Here is a 25,606-nt window from a genome sequence, read left to right on the forward strand (position 1 = left end):
AATTCCCCGTGCACACTAAGCCTGCCCTGGATTGAGATGGCGAGAGTAGGCTGTGTCTCAGGGCTTCTTAGGAGTTGGAGTCTTCTTGGCCACTGACCCTGTGGCTCCCCCATTCCTTCTCCCTCCCAGGAGCTAGTGTCAGACGCCAACCAACATGTCAAGTCGGCCCTGGCCTCAGTCATCATGGGCCTCTCTCCCATCCTGGGCAAAGACAACACCATCGAGCACCTCCTGCCCCTCTTCCTGGCTCAGCTGAAGGATGAGGTAAGGGCACCTGGAAGGCTCTGTGCTCTGGCTGGGACAGGTGGGGCGGCTGCTTTCCCAGTTCGCCAGGATCTTCAACAAACACCCAGGTTGCCAAGGAGTTGAATGTTTGTGGGCATGATGGACTGCACGTTAGCTTATTTGTTTATTAGGCATTTGTTTTGCATGCCCTTATTCTGTACTAGTCGTTTTTTCCTGGGCACTAGGGATTCCAAGGCAAAAAAAAAAGAACGAGACACTTTTGTTCCTCAAGGACCTTCAGAGACTGGCAGTGGAGAGGGACAGATAGGCAGTCCCATGATGCCCTGATCATACAGGTGCTGTGATACATTCATGATGATCAGAGTTCAGGCTAAGATGCTGTAATAGAGACCCCAAAATACAGCGGCTTAAATAAGGTAGAGAATTATTTCTCTCACAACAGTCCAGAGGTGGGGTGGACCTACACTGGGGGATTGGCCCTGCTGACCTTGGCACTCTGTGGGTCTGAGGTGGCTGAAGGGAGAGGGCACCGACCAGCAGCGGGCCCCGCCCTCTCAACAGTAAGACCCCAAAGGGGCACCCATCCTGTGTGTTCACACCCCATTGGCCAGAGCCAGTCATGGGACCAACCTCAGCTAGCTATTTATTTGGCTTGGAGCACAAAAGATGAGAGAGAGCACCGCGCGATGGCTGGAGAGGCCATGGGGTGACAGCCAGGGAAGTAGTGTGGACTTGAACCTGGGGTGGAGGAAGCGGAGCAGATCTGGGTGTTGGGAAGGAGCCCTGAGACGTGTCGAAGGGAGATGCAAGTGCTGCAGCCGAAGAGGTGCAGGGAGACCAGACCGGAGGCTGCTGCTGGAGTCTGGGAGGGGGGCGTGGCTGGTTTCGAGAGGTAGGAGGGGCCTTGCTGGGGCCTGAGGCTCGCAGGCCCCCTGCTGTTTGCCTTGGTGGGGACTGGGCAGATGGTGATACCACAGGCTGGTGTGAGACCTGTTAGTGTAACTTCTGTGTTTGCAGAGGCCTCGCCCTGACATACATGCACATGCACACGAACGTGCGTATACCACACACACACACAGGGCACACGTATGCGGTGCACTAGGAAGTTGGAGGGAACATTGCAGCAGTTCATTTCTTCACATAGGAGTCCCCTGCTGTGCACACCCCTCCGCCAATTATGACAGTCGAGGCTTTTATAATCATTGGATATAATATACTTTTTTTTTTTTTTTTTTGCGATACACGGGCCTCTCACTGTTGTGGCCTCTCCCGTTGCGGAGCACAGGCTCCGGACGTGCAGGCCCAGCGGCCATGGCTCACGGGCCCAGCCGCTCCGCGGCATGTGGGATCTTCCCGGACCGGGGCACAAACCCGTGTCCTCTGCATCAGCAGGCGGACTCTCAACCACTGCGCCACCAGGGAAGCCCATAATATACTTTTAAGAAAAGATAAATAAACTTAAAATTAAATCATTTATGTAAACAGTGTTTCATGAACATTTGCAGCAGCTATATCTAGTGGAAGATTCAAAGGAATATAACAGAAAAAGAGTGAAACTAACAAGTTGATGAGCCTTGGGACATTCCTTCCCTCTCCCTGTCTCCCTGAGTATCCTTGGCTTTAGGAAGAAACACATTAATCCAGTGAAGGGGAGGGGGAAGTTGTGTTGGCTGTGAGAGTCTTCTTCAGTTCTTAGACTAGGTAGTAGGAAGTTGGCTGTCTTTCATTCCTAAAGGGGACTCCGTTATTTTTGAAAAGCAGGACTTAGGTGCTTTTCTCAAAGGATTTGTTGGAGAGGCCTTTTGGGCAATCTCACTTTGGAGCCAGCAGCTGAGGCTGTCTTGTCTTTTCAGCGGCTGCCATTGCTCTTCTTCATTGCTTGCTGAGTCTTAGTCCCCATGGCCACCCTTAGCTCCAGTGATTTGCCTGAACAGCCTTCGGAACTCAGAAGAGCTGTTATACTCATGGTCACTGTTGATTACAGTGAAAGGATACAGATTAATATCAGCAAAGGAAGAAGGTGCATGAGACCAGGCGCCAGTTTCCAGTTATCCTCTCCCAATGGAGTTATACATAGTGCATTTAATTCTCCCAGTACCAACGTGTGACAGCACATGAGGAGACTGCCAGCTAGGGAAGCTCGCTGAGCCTTCGTTTCCAGGGTTTTTATTGGGGATTGGTCACATAGGCATGGAATGGAGCCGTTCGCGTGGCTGACCTTAGGTTACTCTGTCTCCAGCCTCTGTAGAGGTCAGGTTGATGCCACATGGCCCAAGGTCCTCACCATAAATCACATTATTAGCATACTCTATCTGGCATGGCCCAAGGCCCCCAGGTAAACAAAGACCCTTTTATCAGTTTGGATATTCCAGGTGCTTAGAGATCATCTCCCAGGAGCTGGTCAAGGGCCAGTCCTTTGGAATGTGCCAAGTTTGAACAGCCTAGACCTGTCCAGTTAACCCCTTACTGCACACTTGCTCATTTGGTTCACGGATTCATTTCAGTGCTTGCTTCCTTACCCCACAGCTCCCAGAGGGAGATGTAGAAAAAATTAACCGTGGTGTCTGCCATCCAGGAATATATGATGTTGGACAAGGAGTTAATTGTGTTTATGTGCCTTTTCTTAAAAGTTGCTTCAAAGGTTTTTAGAAGCAGATGGGGGCACAGATTTCCCTGCTCTCCTAAGGTAGAGCGTTCTTATGAACCTGTCATAAGTTGAAATGGTGTAGAGCAAAGAAGCAATTTTTTTCTCTCGTAAAAGCAAAAACCCTCTTTGGGTTTCTTTTGGTTAGCAAAAGCAGGCACCAGTGTAGGTCTTTCATAAACTCAAAGTGGTGTAAAGCGAACTTTCGAAAAGTGGGGGATACCTGCATATGTGCACATGTTGTAAGTCAGAGCTCATAATATTGGTAGTCACCTAGTGGTTCAAAAATATTTCTTTATTCCTTCGTTTTTTTCTTTCAGCTGATGTATTGAGCACCTACTATGGTCCAGAAACTCTGCTGGGTACTGGAGACATAAGGATATATGAGACGTGCTCCTTACAGAGCTCAAAGACTAGCAGAAAGAGTAAAAGTAACAGAAATGATAAAAGTAATAAACTCCCACATGCCAAGCCCTTTGTGGATCAGGCAGTTCAGTAGCCTCAACCACCCTTTGGGATTAGATGGACGTTTCTGTGTCACACATTGATATCCAGAAATGTTAAGTCCCTTGCCAAAGGGCTCCCAGCTAGCAACTGGCAGAGCTGGGATTATTATCTTGTCTGTTTTTCCCAGGGTACCATGTTTTTGCACTGTGATTCCTGCAAATTCTTCAAAAGGGCTAAACATTTTTTGTGCTTCTATGATGAGATTTGAAAAGCTGTCCCATTTAATAATCCATGTTGCTTGCTTTGTGTGTGCTTTTAACGTCCCCAGGGCCGGGAGCTGGGCTTGGGCAGTGGTAGTCTGCCCTGCAGAGATGTTTATTATACGAGGTTGGTGTGGTTGAGCTCTTTTCACCCTGCCCTGGGTTCTGTGTGCATTGGCCTTCTCTCAGAACCCTTCTATCCTCTCCTCAGTGCCCGGAGGTGCGGCTGAACATCATCTCCAACCTGGACTGCGTAAACGAGGTGATTGGCATCCGGCAGCTGTCCCAGTCCCTGCTTCCCGCCATTGTGGAGCTGGCTGAGGATGCCAAGTGGCGAGTGCGGCTGGCCATCATTGAGTACATGCCTCTGCTGGCTGGACAGCTGGTGAGTGCGGAGGCCTGGTGCCAGGCACGCTGCCCTGGGAGAGGTGCACGGTGGAGTCTAGTCACAGTGCAGTGTGTCCCGGGCTGTGCCGGTGGACCTCGGGGCCATGAGGGCTCAGTGGAAGGTGTGAGGACTGTCCGGGGAGTCGGAGGAAGGTACACAGGAAATAGGGCCTTTATAAGATGGATAGAATTAAATGAGAGAGAGGAGAGAGAAAAAGCCCCTCAGGTGAAGCTGAGCAGTGTCCCAGCTGCTTGGGATGGGTGTGGTTTCCCTGAGGTTTGCTGGAAACTACCCAGTCTCCCGTGATCCCTTACTTCCTTGTCTTCTGCAGGGGGTGGAGTTCTTCGATGAGAAACTCAACTCCTTGTGCATGGCCTGGCTTGTAGATCATGGTGAGTACTTCTGGTATCTCTGGGAGGAGATTGGGGCTCCAGGAGGGATGCAGGGGTGGATTGTCTGGGGCAGGTAGGGAGAGTGGGGGAGGCTAGAGTCACTCTCCCATGCTGTCAGATGCTCACGTGGACCAGCTCCTTGCTTTTTGGAGTCCCAGAGAAGCGCAGGGGTCACCCAGGGGCTGCCTGCTACAGTCGAGAGTCCTAGGGCTACCAAGCAGACAGCCTGGGTTTGAATCCCACCTCCTGGCTGTCGAAGCTTAAGCAAGTCACTTGCCATCTTTCAGCCCACGCTCATTCTGTGAAACATGGGACTTCTCATCCCAGCCTTTCAAGGCCATTGTGAGAGCTGCTCGTTGTTTTCACTAAGAGTGGCAAAAATAAAAGTTAACATTTTTCTGTAACAGGCAGGCTCCATTCCATGTACTAAGTACTAAATCATTTGCTTGGGCAAATCACTTCTCAGAGCCTCGGTGTGCCCGTCTGTATCTTGGAGCTCTTGAGGAGGTACTGCGTGGAAAGAAAACCCTACATTTAGCACACAGCAAGCCCTTTCTTTCTCTTGGAGTTTATTGGTTCGTATGTGGCCTGGTACCTAGGGCTGCTCGGTAGGCAGTAGTGAGTGTGACTGTGACTCCCCACCTGAGTCAGTCCTTCACCTCTGAATCACCGCCCCCTGTCCCTCATCCTTCTGCAGTCTATGCCATCCGCGAGGCGGCCACCAGCAACCTGAAGAAACTGGTGGAGAAGTTTGGGAAGGAGTGGGCCCATGCTACTATCATCCCCAAGGTCTTGGCCATGTCTGGGGACCCCAACTACCTGCACCGCATGACTACGCTCTTCTGCATCAATGTGAGCACGCCCACCTGCCTCCGGCCTGTCCCTGAGGGGTGGGGGAGTACCTAGGAGAGGAGGAATGGCAGAGGGTCCGCAGGGGAGAAACCTGGCTTGGGGGTGGGCAAGTGATGGGATCTGGGGTTGCAGGGGTGAGTCCTTGGGGAACTGCAGGCCAGAGGTTGGGGCTCCCCAGTCAGAGTCACAGGGCCTCTGGGGGTGGGGACCTGGCGTTGTGGGAGGCCCAGGACTAGGGAGACTTGGCCTCTCGGAACAGTGATTGCCAGACCTTTCTGAGCACCCTCTCCTTCCCCACAAAATGTGTATATATCTATTTATAATAGTTAAATGTGCAGTTTATAGAATCAGACCTTTTTAATTCTAGCTCTGCCATATATTAGGTATATTTAATCACTTAAATAAGCCATACACATAACTAGAAATTAAAGGATAGGATTTCAAAACTAACATAACTAAGTGTTCTGATAATTTCTTCCCATGCCTCACTTTGGAGACCACTGTACTAAGGAAGGGATCCCAGGGGTCAGGAATCAAGTCCCATCCCAAGAGGATGAAGGGAAGTCTGAGGGTGGGGAGACAGGATGGGACAATGTGGGCTGGGAGTTTGCAGGGCAGGGAGACAGTGGTGTTAGGAGGGTGTTAGGGGAAATGGGAGCTTCCAGAGAATAAACTACCCTCAGGGTGGGCGAATCTGGGCTCAGAGCTCCCCCTGTTGCTCAGCTTCACCCTCTGGCCTGACAATCACCAGAGTGGCCTTGGTCAGAAAGCGAGAGAAATGGGAGTTAGCCGTGAACTTCGGGTAGTCACCCTCTGCTACTCACTGACCTCCAGGTGCTGTCTGAGGTCTGTGGGCAGGACATCACCACCAAGCACATGCTGCCCACAGTGCTGCGTATGGCTGGGGACCCCGTCGCCAATGTCCGCTTCAACGTGGCCAAGTCCCTACAGAAGATAGGGCCCATCCTGGACAACAGGTGAGGCCTGGACCCTCCTTCACACACCAGTAGCACTGGTTTTGGGCATCTTAATCTTTGACTTTTGAAGGTAGAGCTTAGGGTTTGAGGCCCAGCACTGCTGTTTGCTTGCTCTGTGACCTCGAGGTCTTAGTTTCTTCAAATGTAGAATGAGAATTCACATGACCTGCCTCACATAGTGGGAGGGGGTGAGAAGGTGGCAGTTCTATATAATAGCAACAAATCATTAGAAAATAAAATTAACAAATGTGTGTGTGTGTGTGTAATTTACAATTGCTCCAGAACCATCAAATACCAAGTAATAAATTTAATGAAAGATGTATAATACCTCTAGTGAAAACTATGGAATGTTGCTTTGGGAAATTAAAGGAGACGTACATAATATTCATGGATGGGATGGTTCCCCAGACTCATAAGTTTAGTATAATCTCAGTTAATCTCAGCAGGTCCTTTCTTGAAAAATTGACAAGTAGATTCTGGAATTAACATGAAAATGCAAAGATCTGGAATAAGCAAATTGATCCTAAAGAAAAACAGAGTTGGAAGACTTATCCTACCAGATACCAAGACTTAACTGTGATGCCACAGTAATTAAAAAGTGAGAGGTTGGCACAATAATATTCAAATAGCTCAATGGCACAGAATTGAGGGCACAGAAACAGACCCTCGTGTATACCAGTTCAGTGGGGGAAATGGATCGCTATGTCAGAATGACTAAACTGAAAAAGCTCAGTGGCGCAAGTGTTGGTGAAGAACACTCTGGTGTTGGTAGACATTTGGAACTCTCATATCTTTTTTTTTTTTTATATATTTTTTTTGCGGTACGCGGGCCTCTCACCATTGTGCCCTCTCCCATTGCGGAGCACAGGCTCCGGACGCGCAGGCTCAGCGACCACGGCTCACGGGCCCAGCCGCTCCGTGGCATGTGGGATCTTCCCGGACCGGGGCACGAACCCATGTCCCCTGATCGGCAGGCGGACTCTCAACCACTGCGCCACCAGGGAAGCCCTGGAACTCTCATATCTTGCCGGTGGGGCTGTAAATAATAAATGGGCCTAATCATTGAAAATTGGTAGAGTTGAGTGAAGCTAATTAGACGTACACTCCATGAGCTGGTTTGTTCTCTCCCGGCTGTATCCTCTCCCGGGTGTATATCCGAGAGAAAGGAGTGCTTGTTTCTAACAAAAGAACGTTCATGGTAGCTTTATTCATTTTAGCCATGAAGTGGAAACAGTGCAAGTGCCCATCGACAGTATAGTGGATAAGTTGTGGTTTATTCATATGGTAGGAGACTGTATTTAGCAATAAAAAGACTCCTTCCTGCTGTGTGCAGCAACCTAGGTGACTCTCAGAGACTCACCTACGTGAGAAGCCAAGCCCAAGAAAACCTATCCTGGGATTCCATTCATAGCAACTTCAAAAATGGATCAAGGGGCATGTAGGTGATGGACATGAGAATAGTGGTTATATTGGGGGGGGGGGGAGCTCTGTCAACTGGAAGGGGACATGTGACACCTGCACCTCTGACTTCTGTCTCTGTCCACGACACAGCTTCATACCTTTAGTTTCTCTCTGAAGTCCACCTTCGTTTCCCCAGACAGCTGAGTGTTGGTGCAGATGCATTTCCCTGGGCCCCTTGCCTCCCTGGGCTCCTGTAGGGCCAAGTCCCTCCGTTTTGGCGCTTGCCTCTTCTGTTACTCATCATCAGTTTGGTCTGTGTCTTCCTCCCAGCCCAAGCTCCACATGGGTGAGAATCAAGAGGGTTGGATTTTCCACTGTGTTCACACCTAATACGCAGTAGGCCTCAATAAGTATGTTAAATGAATGGAAGGTATCGACTTCCAAGGCTCAGAGACTTGTGGGTTCTGGATTCCACTTTTCCACACTGTCTGACATCCCTGTACCTCTTCTGGGCCCCAGAGGCCTCTGTCCTGGTTTGTCAGACTTCCAACCTTCAAAGTAACTGTTTCTCTGGCCCCTGAGACTCTTAATTCAGTTGTGTGTCTGTCTGTGCACACCTTGTGCCCCCGGCCCCACCTGGCTGACCCCTTGCCCTCCTCTTCTCTTCCCAGCACACTGCAGAGCGAAGTCAAGCCCATCCTAGAGAAGCTGACCCAGGACCAGGACGTGGACGTCAAGTACTTTGCCCAGGAGGCTCTGACTGGTAAGGCATTGAGAGCTCCGAGACCCCAGCAGCAAGGTGGTCTGCAAGGATGGCGCTAGGCCTGGGAGCAGCCGCTCCAGGCGGGGAGACACAGGAGCAGCTGTGGGCAGAGGGCTAGCTGCTGTTCTGACTCCCAACCGTTCCTGTTCCCCCAGTTCTGTCTCTCGCCTGATGCTGGAAGAGGAGCCAACGCCGGCCTCTGGTGTCCACCCTCCCCCCTAGTCCCTCCCTCAGGGAGACATTGGGGGGCCTTTGGCTGTCACTCCCTGTGCATGGTCTGACCCCAGGCCCCTCCCCCAGCACGGGTCCTCCCCTCCCCAGCCCGGGAATCCGACTTCTCACCGTCCACCTCCCAAGGGGCTGAGGGGAGTGCAAGGTGGGACAGGGCAGAGACCTTGGGAGGAAGGGGCCACTGCCGCCCACGCTGGGGGAGAGATGTGAGCATCCCAGGTCACTGGCTCCTGCTGCTGTAATGGGGACCCCCTCCGCCATCTACTTCTCCACCTCCCTTCCTTCCCCTCAGTGGTTTTCTTTGTGTCAACTGTGTCGTTTTTATTTTATTCCTTTCTTTCCCCTTTTCACAGAGAAATAAAGGTCTAGAAATAGCTGGTCCTCTGGTCTTAGTCGCTAGCATGGGGAAGAGGGCACCACGTCAGCGCCGCAGTCTTGCCCTTCTCTCTGGGGAGGATGTAATTACTGGGCTCGCACACCCCTGTGTCCTGCGAGTGAGGAGGTTCTCTGGGAAGCTGATGGGAGTGCAGCTGGCCCACTGGGTAGCGGGTCCACGAGGTGTCTCTGGCCAGCACAGTCCTGAGGTGCAGTTCAGTTTCACAGACGTTGGCTGAGTATGTGGTGGTTAAGAGCAGGTGCCTTGCAGCCAGACTGCTTGCATCCAAATCCCAGTTCCTTCACTTAATAGCTGTGTGGCCTTGAGTAGGTTGCCCAGTCTTTCTGAACTCAGATTACAAGAGTGTGTAAAATGGGGATAACAGTAGAACCAGATTGAGGGGCCGGGTGTGAAGACTCAGTGAGTTAATGCACATAAGGTGGGTACTGACTCGGCCATGAGAGGAGTCGGTCGGGGGAGCTGTAACTTGGTGGAGAACCCCCTGTGGTTGGGAGGCCCCAGGATAGTCAAGGCTGTGACAGGGAGCAGGCCGGGGACTGTGGCTAGACAGAACCAATTATCCCGCAACATCTGTCCGCCTGTTTCTTTACTAAGATAGACACCCTTAATTTTAGCTGGGCACATGACTGCCTGGATTCAAGGCAGTTTCCCAGGGTCTCTTGAAATTTGGTGTGGCATTGCGACTAAGTTCTGGCCAGTAATATGTGAACAAAGTGGTATGTGCAGCTCTTAGGAAGTGTTCCTAAGCGGGGAGGAGATACGCTCCCCCTCCTTTCCTCCTTCCCGTGCTCTGGAATATGGATCAGGTGGCTGGAATGGGAGCAGCCATCCCAGGCCAGGAAGTGATCTTAGACGTGTAGGCCCAGCAAGGCAGCAGAACAAGATAGGCGGAGCCTGGGTTCCTGATGCTGCCGAGACCCACACAAGTTACCAGTCGCCTGGGAGAGTTAAACTGTTTGACTGCTTGTTTGGGGTTTCATCACTTGCAGGTCACCCGAGTTCTAACTGATGCAGGGGCCAAAGAGCCCCAGAGAGGAGCAGCAGACGTAGTGGATGGTGGTGCGTGTAAGGTTTCACAGAGGACACGATACCTGAGTGAAATCTGGCTCTGCAGGGTGGAGGGGAAGTTGGCGATGGGTGGCAGGGTGCTTTCACCAGCTCAGTCCTCATGTTACTGAGTCCCTACTGTTTGTTAGACCAAATCGAACCCTGGGGGGTGAGGGAGAAAGGGACTCTGTTCCTCCTGTTATTAGCTCACCTTCATTTCCTAAGGGCAGGGCCTGTGGTTTAAACTCAGTCCCCCCACCCCACCCAACCCAAAGGTACCTTTCCTGGGTTATAAATATTTGAAGGACTGAACGAGTGAAGAATTCATGAGGTGGGGAGGCAGGCAGTGTAATAATCACTTGCAGCATGATGTTGAGTGTTCAAGCTTAGTCATCAACCTGCCAGTAATTGTTGGAGGAATGTTCAAATGAATGACTGTGGTGTCCCACTTAACATTTTACTGCATGACAACCCAACCCCCCCAAACTTAGTAACTTAAAACAATGAAATGTGTTATTCCTCCTAACTCTGTGGCCTGGGCTTGGCTCAGTTGGGAGGTTCTTCTGCTCCGTGTGATGTCTACTGGGGCTGCGATGTTCAAGATGACTTCTTCATTGCCAAAACCCCTGTGGTTGCTTCTGCCTTTCAGGATAAAGCTGCAGCCTTCAGCTTGCTCCAAAATACTCTATATGCCCTGGAGTCAGCCTCATCTCTTTACACTGTTGATGCGTCCGCACGTCAGCAGCGGAGCTAAGATGTCTCTGGACCACACGTGGTAGGACTGTTACATTGGCGGCCTCCAGTGGACCACACTCCAGGGCTCACATCTTGAGTGGTCCCCTCCCACACTGGCTCTGGGCTTGGCCACATGACTTGTTTTGGCAAAGGAGTGACAGCATCAGAATTGAAGGGGGGAGACTTGAGGCTAAGAGATCCAGGAGGATTCTGGTCTAAGTGGGCTGGAGCAGGTGGAGTTGGGGAGGTGGCAGGTAAGGAGGGTAACAGGAAGATTCCCAAGGAGACAGATTGGGACTTGGTGGCACCTGCATTAGGGGAGTAAGGGGAAGGTTGCTGTCACCTTGGCACCCAGGATGCAGATCTTCCCAGTCTCGCCACCCACCACTCCCTGGCAAACATTCTTGGCTCCTGCAAACCCACACATGCTTCAGCATCTCCAGCCTTTTGCCTGTAACATGAGCCTCTACCTGGAAAGCTTTCCCTCCTCCTCCCTCATCAGGGAAACAAGTATTAGTATGGAGAGTGGGGAAGTGAGACGGAGTTACCCAGGGAGCATGGAGGAGTAGGTAGGGGCCAGATCCCAAGGAGCCTCTAAATAGCAGGGCGCAGGGCTTGAACTTGGCCCTGAGGGACGGGGTCCAGTAAGACTTGGGGAGATCCTTCTGGGGACAGACAAGGCCAGGAGGCCAGGGAAGAGGCTGGCATGGTGGTCTGGAGGGTGAGGACCTCAGCTGGGCTGTGGTTGAGGACAGAGGGCAGAGAGATTGAGGAGGTGGACCTGATGCCACTTCTCCTTTTCAAACCCACAAGAAATTACACAAGGAGCAGCCGGAAGGAAGGCCTGGTCTCTCTCCTGTCCTTGGTTCTCATCAGAATATCTGAAGTCTCAGCACATACCTGTCATCAGCCCTCCTGTGTGGAGGAAATCCCCACTCCCGCCACTCCCTTCAGTTCTTCCCTGTCCAGCTGTGTTTCCCAGATGGGGGAACAGACCCAGAGTGTGTTGGGTGTGTGATGTGGGCCCTTACGGACTGACCAGAGCTCCACAAATCTCCCAGAAGAAAGAAAATGCCTTGATTTCCTCTTGTAGCTTGAGATCCTCTTCAGCCCAGCCAAAGAAGGAAGCTGGCTTGACAAGCTAGACGAGGAGGGACACGGCATGGCTGGCTTAGTAGCACTACAGGAATACGAGTCCTGATGTCTTATTAGCCATGATGCACGTTGTGGAAATCCTTTTTAATGAGTCAGGGCAAAATCTGATCTGACCTGAGCTGCTCTAGTGACAAAACCTGACTTAGACTGTTAGGTAGAGTTTTATCCCTTTTCTATGGAATATAAAGCACAACAGAAGTGTTCTTGTGTTTGGAATATATGGAGTATACTGAATTAGTAATCAGAGAAACTATCCACAAAGAGAAGCCCAGACCCAGATGGCTTTACTGAATTCTACCGAAACATTTAAGTAATTAATACCAGTTCTTCACAAACTCTTCCAAAAAATAGAAGGGGAGGAAACACTTCCCAGCTTATTCTGAGGCCAGTATTGCCCTGATACCTAAAACCAGACAAAAACACCAAATGAAAGAGATCTACTAGACCATTAACTCTTAAGAACAAAGATGCAAAAATGCTCAAAAATACTGACAACCTGAATTCAGCAACACATTAAAAAAATTATACACCATGACCAAATGGAATTTATCCCAAGCATTCAAGGTTTAACATCAGAAAAATCATCGTAATACACCATTAGTAGAATAAAACGCAGAACCACATAATCATCTCAGTTGATGCAGAAAAAGCATTTGACAAAATCCAACACCTTTTTGCGATAAAAACACTCAACAAACTAGGAATAGAGGGGAACCTCCTTAACATGATAAAAGACGTCTCCAAAACCCCACAGCTAACATAATACTTAACGGTGAAAGACGGTGCTTTCCACATAAGATCAGGAACAAGACGCTCCTGTCCCTTCTACTCAACATTACTGGAAGTTCTAGCCAGAATATTTAGTCAAGAAAAAGCAAAGGCTTGCAGATTGGAAAGGAAGAAGTGAAACTGATTGCAGATGACATGATCTTATATATAGGAAATCCTAAGGAGTCCACTAAAAAAAAAAATTGAGCTACTAAACATGTTTAGCAAGATGGCAGGATGCAAGATCACAGAAATCATTTGTTGTATTGCAGACAATAACACGTGTTCGGTGAGGATGTGGAGGTAATTGGAACCCTCACGCACTGCTGGTGAGAATGTAAAATGGTGGACCCACTTTGGAAAACATTACCAAGCACTTCCACTGATAGGTATATACCCAAGAGAATTGAAAACATGGCCACAGGAGATCTGGTACACGAATGCTGCTAACAGCATTGTTCACAAGAGCCAAAATGTGGAACCCACTCAAATGTTTATCAGCTGATGAATGGACAAATAAAATGTGGTTTTTGCATATAATGGATACTACTTAGCTATAAAAATGACTGAAGTACTGACATGTGCTACAACATGGGTGAACCTGGGGGAAAAAAAATATTACGCTAAGCGAAAGGAGCCAGACACAAGCGGCCATATATTGTGAACTTTCATTTACATGAAATGTCCAGCTAGGCAGATCTATAGAGACAAAGTAGATAAGTGGCTGAGGTCGAGGGGTCGGGGTAGGGGGTGGTGGGCAATGGAAAGTGACTCCTTAATGAGTATCAGGCTTCTTTTGGGGGTGATGAAACGTCCTGGAACTAGTGGAGATGGTTTCACAACTTTGTAAATATACTAAAAGCCATGTAATTGTACACTATAAGAGGGTAAATTTGATGATACATGAATTAACATCTCAATGAAGAACAGTCACCACTAAGCCCTATCTGGCTACCCCGGTCTAGGTAAGTAGGATTGTAAGAATAAAACAATTTTCTTCTGTCCTCTCCACAAAGTTATTTATACTCCAGTTGGTCCTCTGCACCCTCGGGTTGAAAATATTTGGGGGGGAAAAAATTCCAGAAAGTTTCAAACGCCAAAACTTGAACTCGCTGTATGCTGGCAGGTATTTACATAGCGTTTACATTGCAGTAGGTATTATAAGTAATCTAGAGATGATTTAAAGTATATAAGAGGGTGTGTGTTGGTTATGTGCAATTACTACGGCATTTTATTTATTTTTTTGCGGTACGCGGGCCTCTCACTGTTGTGGCCTCTCCGTTGCGGAGCACAGGCTCCGGACGCGCAGGCTCAGCGGCCATGGCTCACGGGCCCAGCCACTCCGCCGCATGTGGGATCTTCCCGGACCAGGGCACGAACCCGCGTCCCTTGCCTCGTCAGGCGGACTCTCAACCACTGCGCCACCAGGGAAGCCCTACTATGGCATTTTATATAAGGGACTTGAGCATACATCGATTTTGGTATCCATGGCGGGTTCTGGGGTTAACCCACATATACCAAGGGATGACTATTTTTTTCAGGTGCTGTTTAGAAAAGGCCTTTCCTAATATTTGCTATCGATTTCTATCTTCTTTGCAGTATAGTTAGAGAATATGTTTGATATTTTTAAAATCCTTTGATAATAGCTGAGACTTAACTTACGGGGCCCAGTGTATGGTCAAGTGTTGTAACTCTCTTTGTGTCATTGAGTAGAGTCAGCAGATGTGAGCAACATTCTACAAGGTCCAAAAGACCAAGTTTATTTGTGGTAGGCAGATCTGCTATTCATTTCTAAATTTAGCTTTTAACAAATTAATACTAAGAAAATTGCTAAACTCCCACTTTAATTGTAGAATTGCCTGCTCTGTTTTGTAAATTTCTGCTTTATGTATTTTGAAGCCATGTTTATAGAGGCATTTTAAAATGAAGACTATATTTTGGTGAATTCAGTCTTTTATCATTATGAGATTACTTCTTTACATCGAGCAGGACCTTTTCATGTCAAGTCTTAATTCTTTGATACTAATATAGATCCATCAGCTTTCTTTTGATTAGTATTTGCACGGTATGCTTTTCCCATCCTTTTGTTTTCAAACTTTCTGCAGCCTTAGGTTATATATATAGTGATCGTAAATGGCATATTTTTAGAAAATCCAGTCTGATGATCTTTGTTAACTGATATTTAGTTCCAATTATATTTAATGTACTTAACTAATATATTTGCACCTAAGTCTGCCACTTCCCTTTATGCTTTCTATTTCTTCTACTCTTCTGTTTTTCTTTTTCTCATTGCCTCTCTGTGGATTGACTTAGGATTTGTTTTACCAATTCTTTTCTCCTCTCTTCCTGGTTTGGAATCCACAGACTCTGTTTTTATTCTTTTAGTGGTTCCCCTAGAACAGTGTTTCCCCACCTGAGTACTGTTGATATTTTCAGCCTGATAATTTCTTGTAGGGGCTGTGCTGTAGTAAATTTATCGGCATCCCCAGCTTCCACTAGTTAGCAGTAACACCTCCCACCTCCTCCATGGCCAGAAATGTCTCCAACGTGGCATTTATGCACTAGGAGGCAAAATCCCTCCCAGCTGAGACCGCTGCCCTAGAAATTAGCACACACATAACCAACATATCAAGTCTAACAATCAAAACCTTTATCCTCCTCGTGTTAATACAAGAACCTTAGCATCTTTTTTAAAAAATAAATTTATTTTTATTTTACTTTTGGCTGAGTTGGCTTCGTTGCTGCACGTGGGCTTTCTCTAGTTGTGGCGAGTGGGGGCTACGCTGTCGTGGAGCACAGGCTCTAGGTGTGTGGGCTTCAGTAGTTGTGGCATGTGGGCTCAGTAGTTGTGGCTCGCAGGCTCTAGAACGCAGGCTCAGTAGTTGTGGCGCACGGGCTTAGTTGCTCCGCGGCATGTGGGATCTTCCCGGACCAGGGCTCAACCTGTGTCCCCTGCACTAGCAGGTGGATTCTTAGCCACTGTGCCGCCAGAGAAGCCCAGAACCTTAGAAATCTTGATACTCAGAATGCGGAATGGACCAACAGCCTTGGCATCCCCTGGGAACTTGTTAGAAATGCAGAATGTCTGATCACAACCCAGATCTGTTTTATTTTATATTTATGGTACTTCTTTTGTCTTTTATGCTGAAAATCTTAGTTTTTAATTACATTGACATAATCATTTATTTGTTTTATTCACATTGCAGGATATGTATGTAATTATATAATACTTATAATTAATTACATTTTAGGATATTTGGAAACATTAAATATATATAAAATATATAAGTATCATAGAGTATATGTTATATAATTACACATTCCATATATCAGAAAGGCACATAAAATATTTGTAATAGTTCCACAATAACTAACAGATTTACTAATAGTCTGATGAGTATAGCTTAACTTTTCTTTTTTTCAATTTTATTTATTTATTTATTTTAGCTTAACGTTTCTTTATGCCTCTTTTTTTCTTTTTGTTTTTTTTTTTTTTTGAAGAAATTTCCCACTCAGTGTGACCTGAGGTCAGTCACACAGCCCTTCTAATCCACCCACTCTCACTTGTTGAGAAGCGCCTCAGCCATGGAGTACATGGAAAAGGTCACTGGCCCTGGGGGCCCATCCTCTGAATTTTCCAGTCCTATCTTTTCCACCTAGAGGGTGACTTGGCTTTTATGAACTTCAAGTTGGGAGAATGAAATAAAATGATGAATGATGATACTGTGTCTCCTCGGAGGAGAAATACCATGGCTGCCCAAGCAGATAAGGGCCACAAGGGGGTGCTTTGTTCCTTATGTGCAAACTGTTCACAAGAAGGACAAGATTCTAAATATTGTCATCAAGTATGGATGGAAGGAAGGCACCGGGATCATCTTCCCAAATGGGTGATGACAGGCCTGAAAACACCTCTCAGACGTCTTTGTGCTTAAAGACAAGTTCCATGCACATTTCTTCAGGGATGCATCAATGTGGCCTACAGTTCATCCTTGAGCCACAGGGACATGGGACCTGGATCCGTTTGTGTGTATGCGTGGGTAGTGAAGATGAAGATGATGGGGGTGTTTTCATTCATTCCCACCAGCCTGGCTATTCTTTTCCCCCTTCATTCATTTCCTACTCATTCTATCTCAGCTGCTTTCTTACTCTCTGCCTCATTTTCACAACGGCAGCATGTGGTTACCTCATGAACACTCCCACCATTACTGGAGGATTTCTTTACACTGCAAGGAAGTCATCAAGACAGACATGTAATCTCCATAGGGAGGGTCTCCTATTTCCCATAGTGCCACTGGGGGCGAGGTGTCAGTGTCAAGTTCATTTTGTTTCCAGACGGAGTAACATCGTAAGACAGACCCTGACATGTTTCTGGGCCTTACCTGCTCTTCCCAGGATCCATATATTAAAAAAAAAAAATCTTCAAATAGATACCTCCACTCAGTACCCTTCCAGAATTACTTCTGTTGGACACTGATTATATTTTCTAAACTGCAACAACAACAATGCCACTGATTCTAGGAAAATGTTCCTGTCCCTGAACATCTTTGGAGTGGTGCTGCCTTGTAAAGGGAGGGAATGGGGAGAACTTGCCCAAGTCAGGGGTCAATTTCTGTGTCCCTAGCTTGGAAGCCATTTCCATCCAGTGGCTGGAGAGAGACTTGAGTGCTGCTTGAAAATATGAAAAGATTTCTTGCCCAAGCCTGCAAATAGCATGTCTTCTTTCCTTTACAGTTTTTTAAGGCCTGTCCTCTGCTCATTCTTCTTCTGGCCAGTGTTCAACAGTAAAATAGCTGGGGCTACTACAGACGTATTCATGCGTCATTACCCTTCTCACAGAACTGTTTGCCCAGACTCTAGGTTGAGATACTAAGGGAAGGGCAGTAACCTCTCAACACTTTTCATTTGGGGCAGGGAACTGAACAAGGCCCACACCAGGGTTCCTAATAGCTCCCCTGCTTCCCCACACTTGGAGCTGGAAGGTCTATTTTTCCTAATACTCTAGAGTTATATACACACGGTAGAGGAACAGCAGAATGGGAAACTCTCTTCATTTTCATTAAGGCTAAACTACAGGGTGGGGGGTAGATTCCAGCTCCTCAGCCTCCATTGAGAAAGTAAGGAGCTCTTGGGGGCAGGGGGCAGCCACTCACCATGAAGAGTATCAGGGTCACATGTTTCTCTCCATCCATCTGAAATCAGAGTCTAGCCAACTCAAACTTCTAGTTTCTGATTTTGTGACATGTGGAGCTACTTTTCTTTTACCTTCCTGGAGGCTGAGTGGGGAAAATCCAGCTCTACCAGGCCTGTAACCCCACTCACCCACAGGTATGTGATGTTTAAAACATTGAGGGAGAAGGGCTGCTTGAGCCAGGTCCTGGGGTTGGGTCTTTATTAGATTTTCTCATTTGAACAAGTCCCTGGATTTTTTTTTCCAGTTTTTAAAACTGTAGCAAAAATACTCATAAAATTTACCATCTTAACCATTAAAAATTATACAGATCAGTGGTATTAAATACATCCATAATGTTGTGCAGCCGTCACCACCATTCAGCTCTGTAACTCATTTCATCTTGTAAAATTGAAACTCTATACCGATTAAACAGTAACTCCTCATTTCCCCCTTTCCCCGGTCCCTGGAAACCACCACTCATACTTTCTGCCTCCCATGATTTTGACTACTATAAGTATCTCACATAGTGGAATCATACAGTATTTGTCTTTTTGTGACTGGTTTATTTCACTTAGCATAATGCCCTTGTTAACCTAAAACAGCCAGTTATTTTACCAGCAAAATGGGTTTATGCAGGAGCTGCAAAGAATTACAATTTGGGACGTGCACCTGAGAGGAAACATGTAAGTCCAGTAAAGCAAAGAAGAGGAAAATTTTATAGAGGAGAAAGGGCAGTTGGGAGGGGCTGTTATAAACAAAAAATCCCTTGGCGGAAACTGGGAGTTCAAAGTACAGTGGCTTTTCATTGAGTTGTGACAGTCTCTCATTGGCTGAACTGTTGCTAGGCAATGAGAAAATCTTGCTTCCTCTTGCTGGTGGTAGTAAAGTATCGTCACTTCCTGCCAGAGATGCAAGGTAACATCTCTTCCTGGAACCTGTATTGAGATCCAGTGGTACGCGTGTGAGAGCTCCCCCTGCTGGTCTCCCGACACCGTCTTGGTGAGGGTTCCCTTTATTAATGTTAACTTCCTCAAGGTTCATGTTGTATTATATCGCAGAATTCCTTTCTTTTAAGACTGAGTAATATTGCATTTTATGTATATACCGCACTTGTCTGTTCATTTGCTGATGGACAGTTGGGTTGCTTCCATGTTTTAGCTATCAAATATCTCTTTGAGACCCTGCTTTCAATTCTTTTGTATAGGTACCCAGAAGTGGAATTGCTGGATCATATTGTAATTTTATTTTTAATTTTCTGAGGAGCTACCATCCTGTTTTCCAGCGGCTGTGCCATCTTACATTCCTACGAACAGTGCACAGGGTTCCAGTTTCTCCACATTCTTGCCATCACGTATTGTTTTCTATTATTTTGATAGTAGCCATCCTAATGGCTGTAAGATAGTATTTCATTGTAGTTTTGATTTTTTGATTTGCATTCACCTAATGAATAGTGATGTTGAGCATCTTTTCATGTGCTTATTTGTCATTTGTATATCTTCTATGGAAAAATGTCTATTCACGTCCTTTGCCAATTTTTAAATTGGGTTATTTCTGGGTTTTTTGTGTTGTTGTTTTGAGTTTTAAGAGTTCTCTCTGTATTTTGGATATTAATCTCTTATCAGGTATATGACTTGCAAATATTTTCTCCTATTCGGTGGATTGTCTTTTTACTCTGATGATTCTGTCTTTTGATGCACGAAAGCTTTTTAAATTTTGTGAAGTTCAGTTTGTGTTACCTGTGCCTTTGGTGTCAAATCCAAAGAAATCAGTGCCAAGTCTTATGTCACGAACCTTTTGCCCTTTGTTTTCTTCTAAGAGTTTTATTGTTTTAGGTCTTACATTTAGGTCTTTGATCCATTTTGAGTTAATTTTTGTATGAGGTGTTAAGGGTCCAACCTCCTTCTTTTGCATGTGGATATCCAATTTTCCCAGCATCATTTGTTGAAAAGGACTGTCCTTTTCTCACATTGCCCAGAGCTTGGGTGAGAAAATTTCCACTTGTTCTAGGAAGCGTTCTCCTATCCCTTAACTGGGATTCTGAAGGATCTTTGTAATTTTCTCTCTGAGAAAATCTTGTCTCTCTCAGCTTCACATCCTCCTCATCATGACTCTTAAGGAATGTGAGGAAATGTCTTAGATTTTACCCTACTGGCAAGATAACAAATTATCCTGTCAACTTCATGGATGCTGTCAGAAGGCATGAGCCTCTGGGGTCTGAGAAAGAAGATTTTATTATTCATGACATAGTAAACAGCAGAAGCTTCATGTTTGCATTTATTCTTCTTGTCCACCTCAAGTTCCTCAGAGGTGATACAAAGAGGCCCAGGATGCATCACAAGTGAGGATGTTGTCAAGGTTGAGAAATCCAAATATTTAAAAGTTGGTCCTCAACAAACCTGCCGAAATTTTGCCTCAGAGGAAGGCACTATTTTTATTATGTTGGTCCAGTAATTAATCTGTCCTTTTCCCTGGAGGAGGTACTGCAGACATTATCTGAAACTGATTGTTATACAAAAAATCCTTGAAAAGATAATTTAGGACAGAAGCTGATACAAGCTGTGAAAAAACATAAGAGACCAAAAATTGTCTCTCAACATGGTGCAGTTTTCCCTTTAAAACATGAGAATAATCAATGCTCTAAACAAAAATTTCCACTGAAGATTTCTGGTACTAAGACTAACCTTGACTGTGTGGCACACTGGGGTTGTAAAGATTGAAAGAGACAAGAAAAGCCTGAACTTGACAGAAGACTTGACAGAAAATCAGCTCCGAGGGTGAGGTGATGTTAAACTGGATGAGGCAATGATAGATGACAGCAAATAAAAAGAAAGGCAAACACAACATTTTCAGAATAAATGGGAGTGTGTTATCTTGATGGATAAAAAGACTTAAGTCACTACTAACACATATAACAAATTACTCTGAATAGATTGCTGATGTAAAATTTAAAGGTATAAAATGATTTTTCTAGAAGAAAACAAAGAACATTTTTGAGATCTTATAATAGGAAAAGACTCCTTAAACAGAACAAAAATATTGACTATAAAGGAGAACATGACAAATGATGTTGTATTGAAGTTAAGAGCTTCTACTCATCAAAAGACAACAAGATAGAAAAAGAGATAAAGAGAGCCAAGAAAAGCCTCCTATTTAGTGTATATAGAGAACTTTTTAAAATTCAGTAAGAAAAGGACAGAAAACACACAAAAAATGACAAAGCAACAGACTCTTCAAGAAGAAAGTACTCAGTCCTCTTGATCAAGATGGCGGAGTAAGAGGACGCAGAGCTCACCTCCCCCACAAACACATCAAAAATACATCTACTTGTGGAACAATTCTCACTGGAAAGTAACTGGAAGCTGGGACAAGGACTCCTGTACAGCCAAGGCTGTAAGAAAGATACACATGTAATGAGGTAGGAAGGGAAGAAAAGCAATTGGGTCAGGACCTGTGTCCCACAGTGCACTTTAAACACACTGCACTCTTCAACCCCTGTGTACATTTTAACCCTCTACAGTCTCTCTCTTCCTGAACTTTATCCCCCAACCCCCATGCTCCATGAATCTCCACAATCTTGCTCTTATATCCCCCTTTCCCTGTGCCCTCTTCCTTCCCACCTCACTTTATCATGCCTATTCTCAGTCATACCCCACTAACTCCAACTTTCTCATCAAACTCTCCCCAGCCCTCACCTCTTGTGGCAGTGCTCAAAGACTTTTTTTTTCTATTTTTTATTATGATAAATAAAATATAAAATACAATTCTACAGTCTTAACTCTTTAACTGTTTAGTGGTTAAATATATTCATATTTTTGTCCAACCTAATTACCACTATCCGTCTCCAGAACTCTTTTCATCTTGCAAAACTGAAACAGTAACTCCCCATCTCTCCTTCTGCAATACCCTGACAACCACCTTTCTACCTTTATTGCTGTGATTTTTATTGCTGTGATTTTTACTTCTGTAAATATATCATAAAAGTGGAATGGTACAGTATTTGTCTTTTTGCATAATGCCCTCAAAGTTCATCCATGTTGTGGCACATGTCTTTATTTCCTCCCCTTTAAGCCTAAGTAATATTCCATTGTAGGGACTTCCTTCATGGTCCAGTGGTTGAGAATCTGCCTACCAATGCAGGGGACACAGGTTCAAGCCCTGGTCTGGGAAGATCCCACATGCTGTGGAGTAGCTAATCCCATGTGCCACAACTACTGAGTCCACGTGCCATAACTACTGAAGCCTGTGCGCCTATAGCCTGTGCTCGGCAACAAGAGAAGTCACCACAATGAGAAGCCTGTGCACCACAGCAAAGAGTGGCCCCTGCTCGCCGCAACTAGAGACAACCCACATGCAGCAATGAAGACCCAACGCAGCCAAAAATAAAAGTATATATAATAATTTTTAAATTAATTATTAAATAAATAAATAATATTCCATTGTATGTATATACCAGTTTATTTTTGTATATGGCGTGAGAAATTATTCCAGTTTGATTGATTTGCATGTAGCTGTCCAGTTCCCCAACACCATTTATTTGTGGAAGAGGCTGTCTTTGTCCTATTGTATCTGCTTGCCTCCTTTGTCATAGATTAATTGACCATGTAGGCATGGGTTTATTTCTGTTCTATCTATTCTGTTTCATTGATCTATGTGTCCATTGATCTTTTGCCAGTACCACACTGTTTTGATGTCTGTAGCTTTGTAGTATAGTTTGAAATCAGGGAGGATGACACCTCCAGCTTTGTTCTTCCTTCTCGAGATTATTTTGGCTATTCAGGGTCTTCTGTGTTTCCATACAAACTTTATAATTATTTGCTCTAGTCTGTAAAAAATGCCATTGGTATTTTGACAGGGATTCCATTGAACCTGTACCTTGTCTTGGGGGCTATGATCATTTAATAACACTAATGCCTCCAATCCATGAATATGGTATTTCTTTCCATTTATTTGTGTTGTCTTCAATTTGTTTCATCAGGCTTATAGGTTTTGTTTTGTTTTGTTTGCCGTACGCGGGCCTCTCACTGTTGTGGCCTCTCCCGTTGCGGAGCACAGGCTCCGGATGCGCAGGCTCAGCGGCCATGGCTCACAGGCCCAGCCGCTCTGCGGCATGTGGGATCCTCCCGGACCGGAGCACAAACCCGTGTCCCCTGCATCGGCAGGCGGACTCTCAACCACTGTGCCACCATGGAAGCCCAGGCTTATAGTTTTTAAAGTATAGGTCTTTTACCTCCTTGGTTAGATGATTTCTTAGGTATCGTATTGTTTTCAGTGCAGTTTTAGGTGCACTAATTTTACTTTTTGATAGTTTATTGCTAATGTAACTCATGAATAATTTTATTGCTTAACTATTTTATCATTAAAGTTCTTCCTATGTTTTTTACTTTTATATTACCACAAACATTTACCAAAAACTTAAGCATCCTATTTATTTTATTTTTTATTGAAGTATAGTTGATTTACAATGTTGTGTTAGTTTCTGGTGTACAGCAAAGTGAGTTAGTTTTATATACATACACATATATATATTCTTTTTCATTATAAGTTATTACAAGATATTGATTATAGTTTCCTGTGCTATATAGTAGGACCTTGTTTTTTATCTATTTTATATATAGTAGTTTGTATCTGATAACCCCAAACTCCTAATTTATTCTTCCCCCCACCTTCACCTTTGGTAACCATAAATTTGTTTTCTATGTCTGAGTCTGTTTCTATTTTGTAAATAAGTTCATTTGTATCATATTTTAGATTCCACATACAAGCGATATCATATGATACTTGTCTTTCTCTGTCTGACTTACTTCACTTAGTATGATAACCTCTAGGTCCAACCATGTTGCTGCAAATGGCATTATTTTGTTCTTTTTTATGGCTGAGTGGTGTTCCATTGTGTATATATAACACATCTTCTTTATCCATTCAACAACTGATGGACATTTAGGTTGCTTCCATGTCTTGGCTATTGTAAATAGTGCTGCTGTAAATACTGGGGTGCATGTATCTTTTCAAATTAGGGTTTTCTCCAGATATATGCCGTGGAGTGGGATTGCTAGATCCTATGGTAACTCTATTTTTAGTTTTTTAAGGAACCTACATACTGTCTTCTGCAGTGGCTGCACCAATTTACATTCCCACCAACAGTGTAGGAGGGTTCCCTTTTCTCCACACCCTCTCCAGCATTTATTTTTTGTGGATTTTAAAATAATGGCCGTTCTATACAGTGTTAGGTGATAGCTCATTGTAGTTTGGATTTGCATGTTTCTGATAATTAGATATTTTGTGCATCTTTTCATGTGCCTGTTGCCCATCTGTATGTCTTCTTTGGAGGAATGTTTATTTAGGTCTTCTGCCCATTTTCTGATTGGGTTTTTTTAAATATATTGAGCTGTATGAGATGTTTATACCTTTTGGAAATTAAGCCCTTGTCAGTCGCATCATTTGCAAATATTTTCACCCAGTCCGTAGATTGTCTTTTCAATTTCTTATGGCTTCCTTTGCTGTGCAAAAGCTTATAAGTTTGATTAGGTTCCATTTGTTTATTTTTGCTTCTATTTCTTTTGCCTTGGGAGACTGATCTAAGAAAACATTGCTACAATTTACGTCAGAGAATGTTTTGCCTATGTTCTCGTCTAGGAGTTTTATGGTATCCTATCTTATATTTAAGTCTTTAAGCCATTTTGAGTTTATTTTTGTATATGGTGTGAGGGAGTTTTCTTACTTCATTGATTTACATGAGGCTAATAAGCAGCCTCTTTTGCATGACCTATGGAAGTCACATCATTTACGTGGTTTCCCAAATGAAGAGTGAAATGCTATTGTGTTATTTACCCCAAAATTTAGCTTCCATCCTACATTGTATGTTCTATTTAAGTGGTTTTGGGGGCATTTTATATAAGCAAGATTTTTGCTCCCCTGAGCTGAAATTAGAAACTATCCATGACTGTTGTGATTTGACCATAAATTGGAGAATTAATGTATGGGAAATCAAATAGTGGCCTCCAATCTGCCCATTGCCACTTCCGTCTTTCCCAGTTCCATTCCTCCCCTCTTCGTTTGTGTATTTCCCCCCCCTCAGATACATCTTCTGTGCCTCCACCCCTGTGAGCTGTAGCCATGCACCAAACTCCATTCACTCCTCAACTTCACTCAACTTTTTCAGACTCCTATATTGCATCCTCGACCTCCCTCCTGTCACTTTTTGGACATCCATTCCTATGTGGTTCTAGCCTGGCCCTCCTCACCTTCCATCCCCCCTGCAAACCACATCATTTGAGCCTTTATTTTCTTACCCTGCATCTACTTCCAAGCCAGATATCTCAGCCCATTCCCCGTGTACTCTACAACCACACCATCAAGGACCCCAGCCCCAACTCTCAGGCATCCTCAACTAATTCATAAACCAAATCCACAACCCACAGCCCTCTTATCCCTGACCCTTTCTCCTGGGCTCCTTGGCTCCTCATGCCCAACGTTCTCCCAGCTTCCTCATTGTCATGTGCCCATTTTTTTTTTCTCTTCTCTTGGTCATTATCTTCACCAGGCTTCATGTCCTCTTTCAATTCTCTATTTCTGCCTTGGGCCACACTATATTTCCAGCATCTGCCTACCCCACACGTATTCCCCTTCCTCCTCTCACTGTCTTGTTGTTGTTGTTTTTTTTTTTTTTTGGCTGCATTGGGTCTTTGTTGCTGCGCTCGGGCTTTCTCTAATTGCAGCAAGCAGGGGCTGCTCTT

General features: G+C 45.2%; 2 protein-coding genes across 2 annotated transcripts in view; one reads left to right on the forward strand and one right to left on the reverse strand.

Moving 5' to 3' along the window:
* Window positions 1-8,978, forward strand: part of PPP2R1A (protein phosphatase 2 scaffold subunit Aalpha) — a 33,064-nt gene extending 24,086 nt beyond the window's left edge. Inside the window, exons 9-15 of the mRNA XM_004286478.3 lie at window positions 130-264; window positions 3,809-3,982; window positions 4,317-4,377; window positions 5,075-5,229; window positions 6,064-6,206; window positions 8,279-8,370; window positions 8,526-8,978. Of these exons, the coding sequence (XP_004286526.1) occupies window positions 130-264; window positions 3,809-3,982; window positions 4,317-4,377; window positions 5,075-5,229; window positions 6,064-6,206; window positions 8,279-8,370; window positions 8,526-8,542 (777 nt within the window). The 3' untranslated portion in view covers window positions 8,543-8,978. The remainder of the gene's footprint in view (window positions 1-129; window positions 265-3,808; window positions 3,983-4,316; window positions 4,378-5,074; window positions 5,230-6,063; window positions 6,207-8,278; window positions 8,371-8,525) is intronic.
* LOC117199139 (zinc finger protein 677-like) overlaps window positions 1-25,606 on the reverse strand; it is a 545,188-nt gene that overhangs the window by 287,291 nt on the left and 232,291 nt on the right. The gene's annotated exons all lie outside the window — the stretch shown is intronic.

This window comes from Orcinus orca, chromosome 20 (assembly GCF_937001465.1).
Source record: "Orcinus orca chromosome 20, mOrcOrc1.1, whole genome shotgun sequence".
Lineage (NCBI taxonomy): Eukaryota > Metazoa > Chordata > Mammalia > Artiodactyla > Delphinidae > Orcinus > Orcinus orca.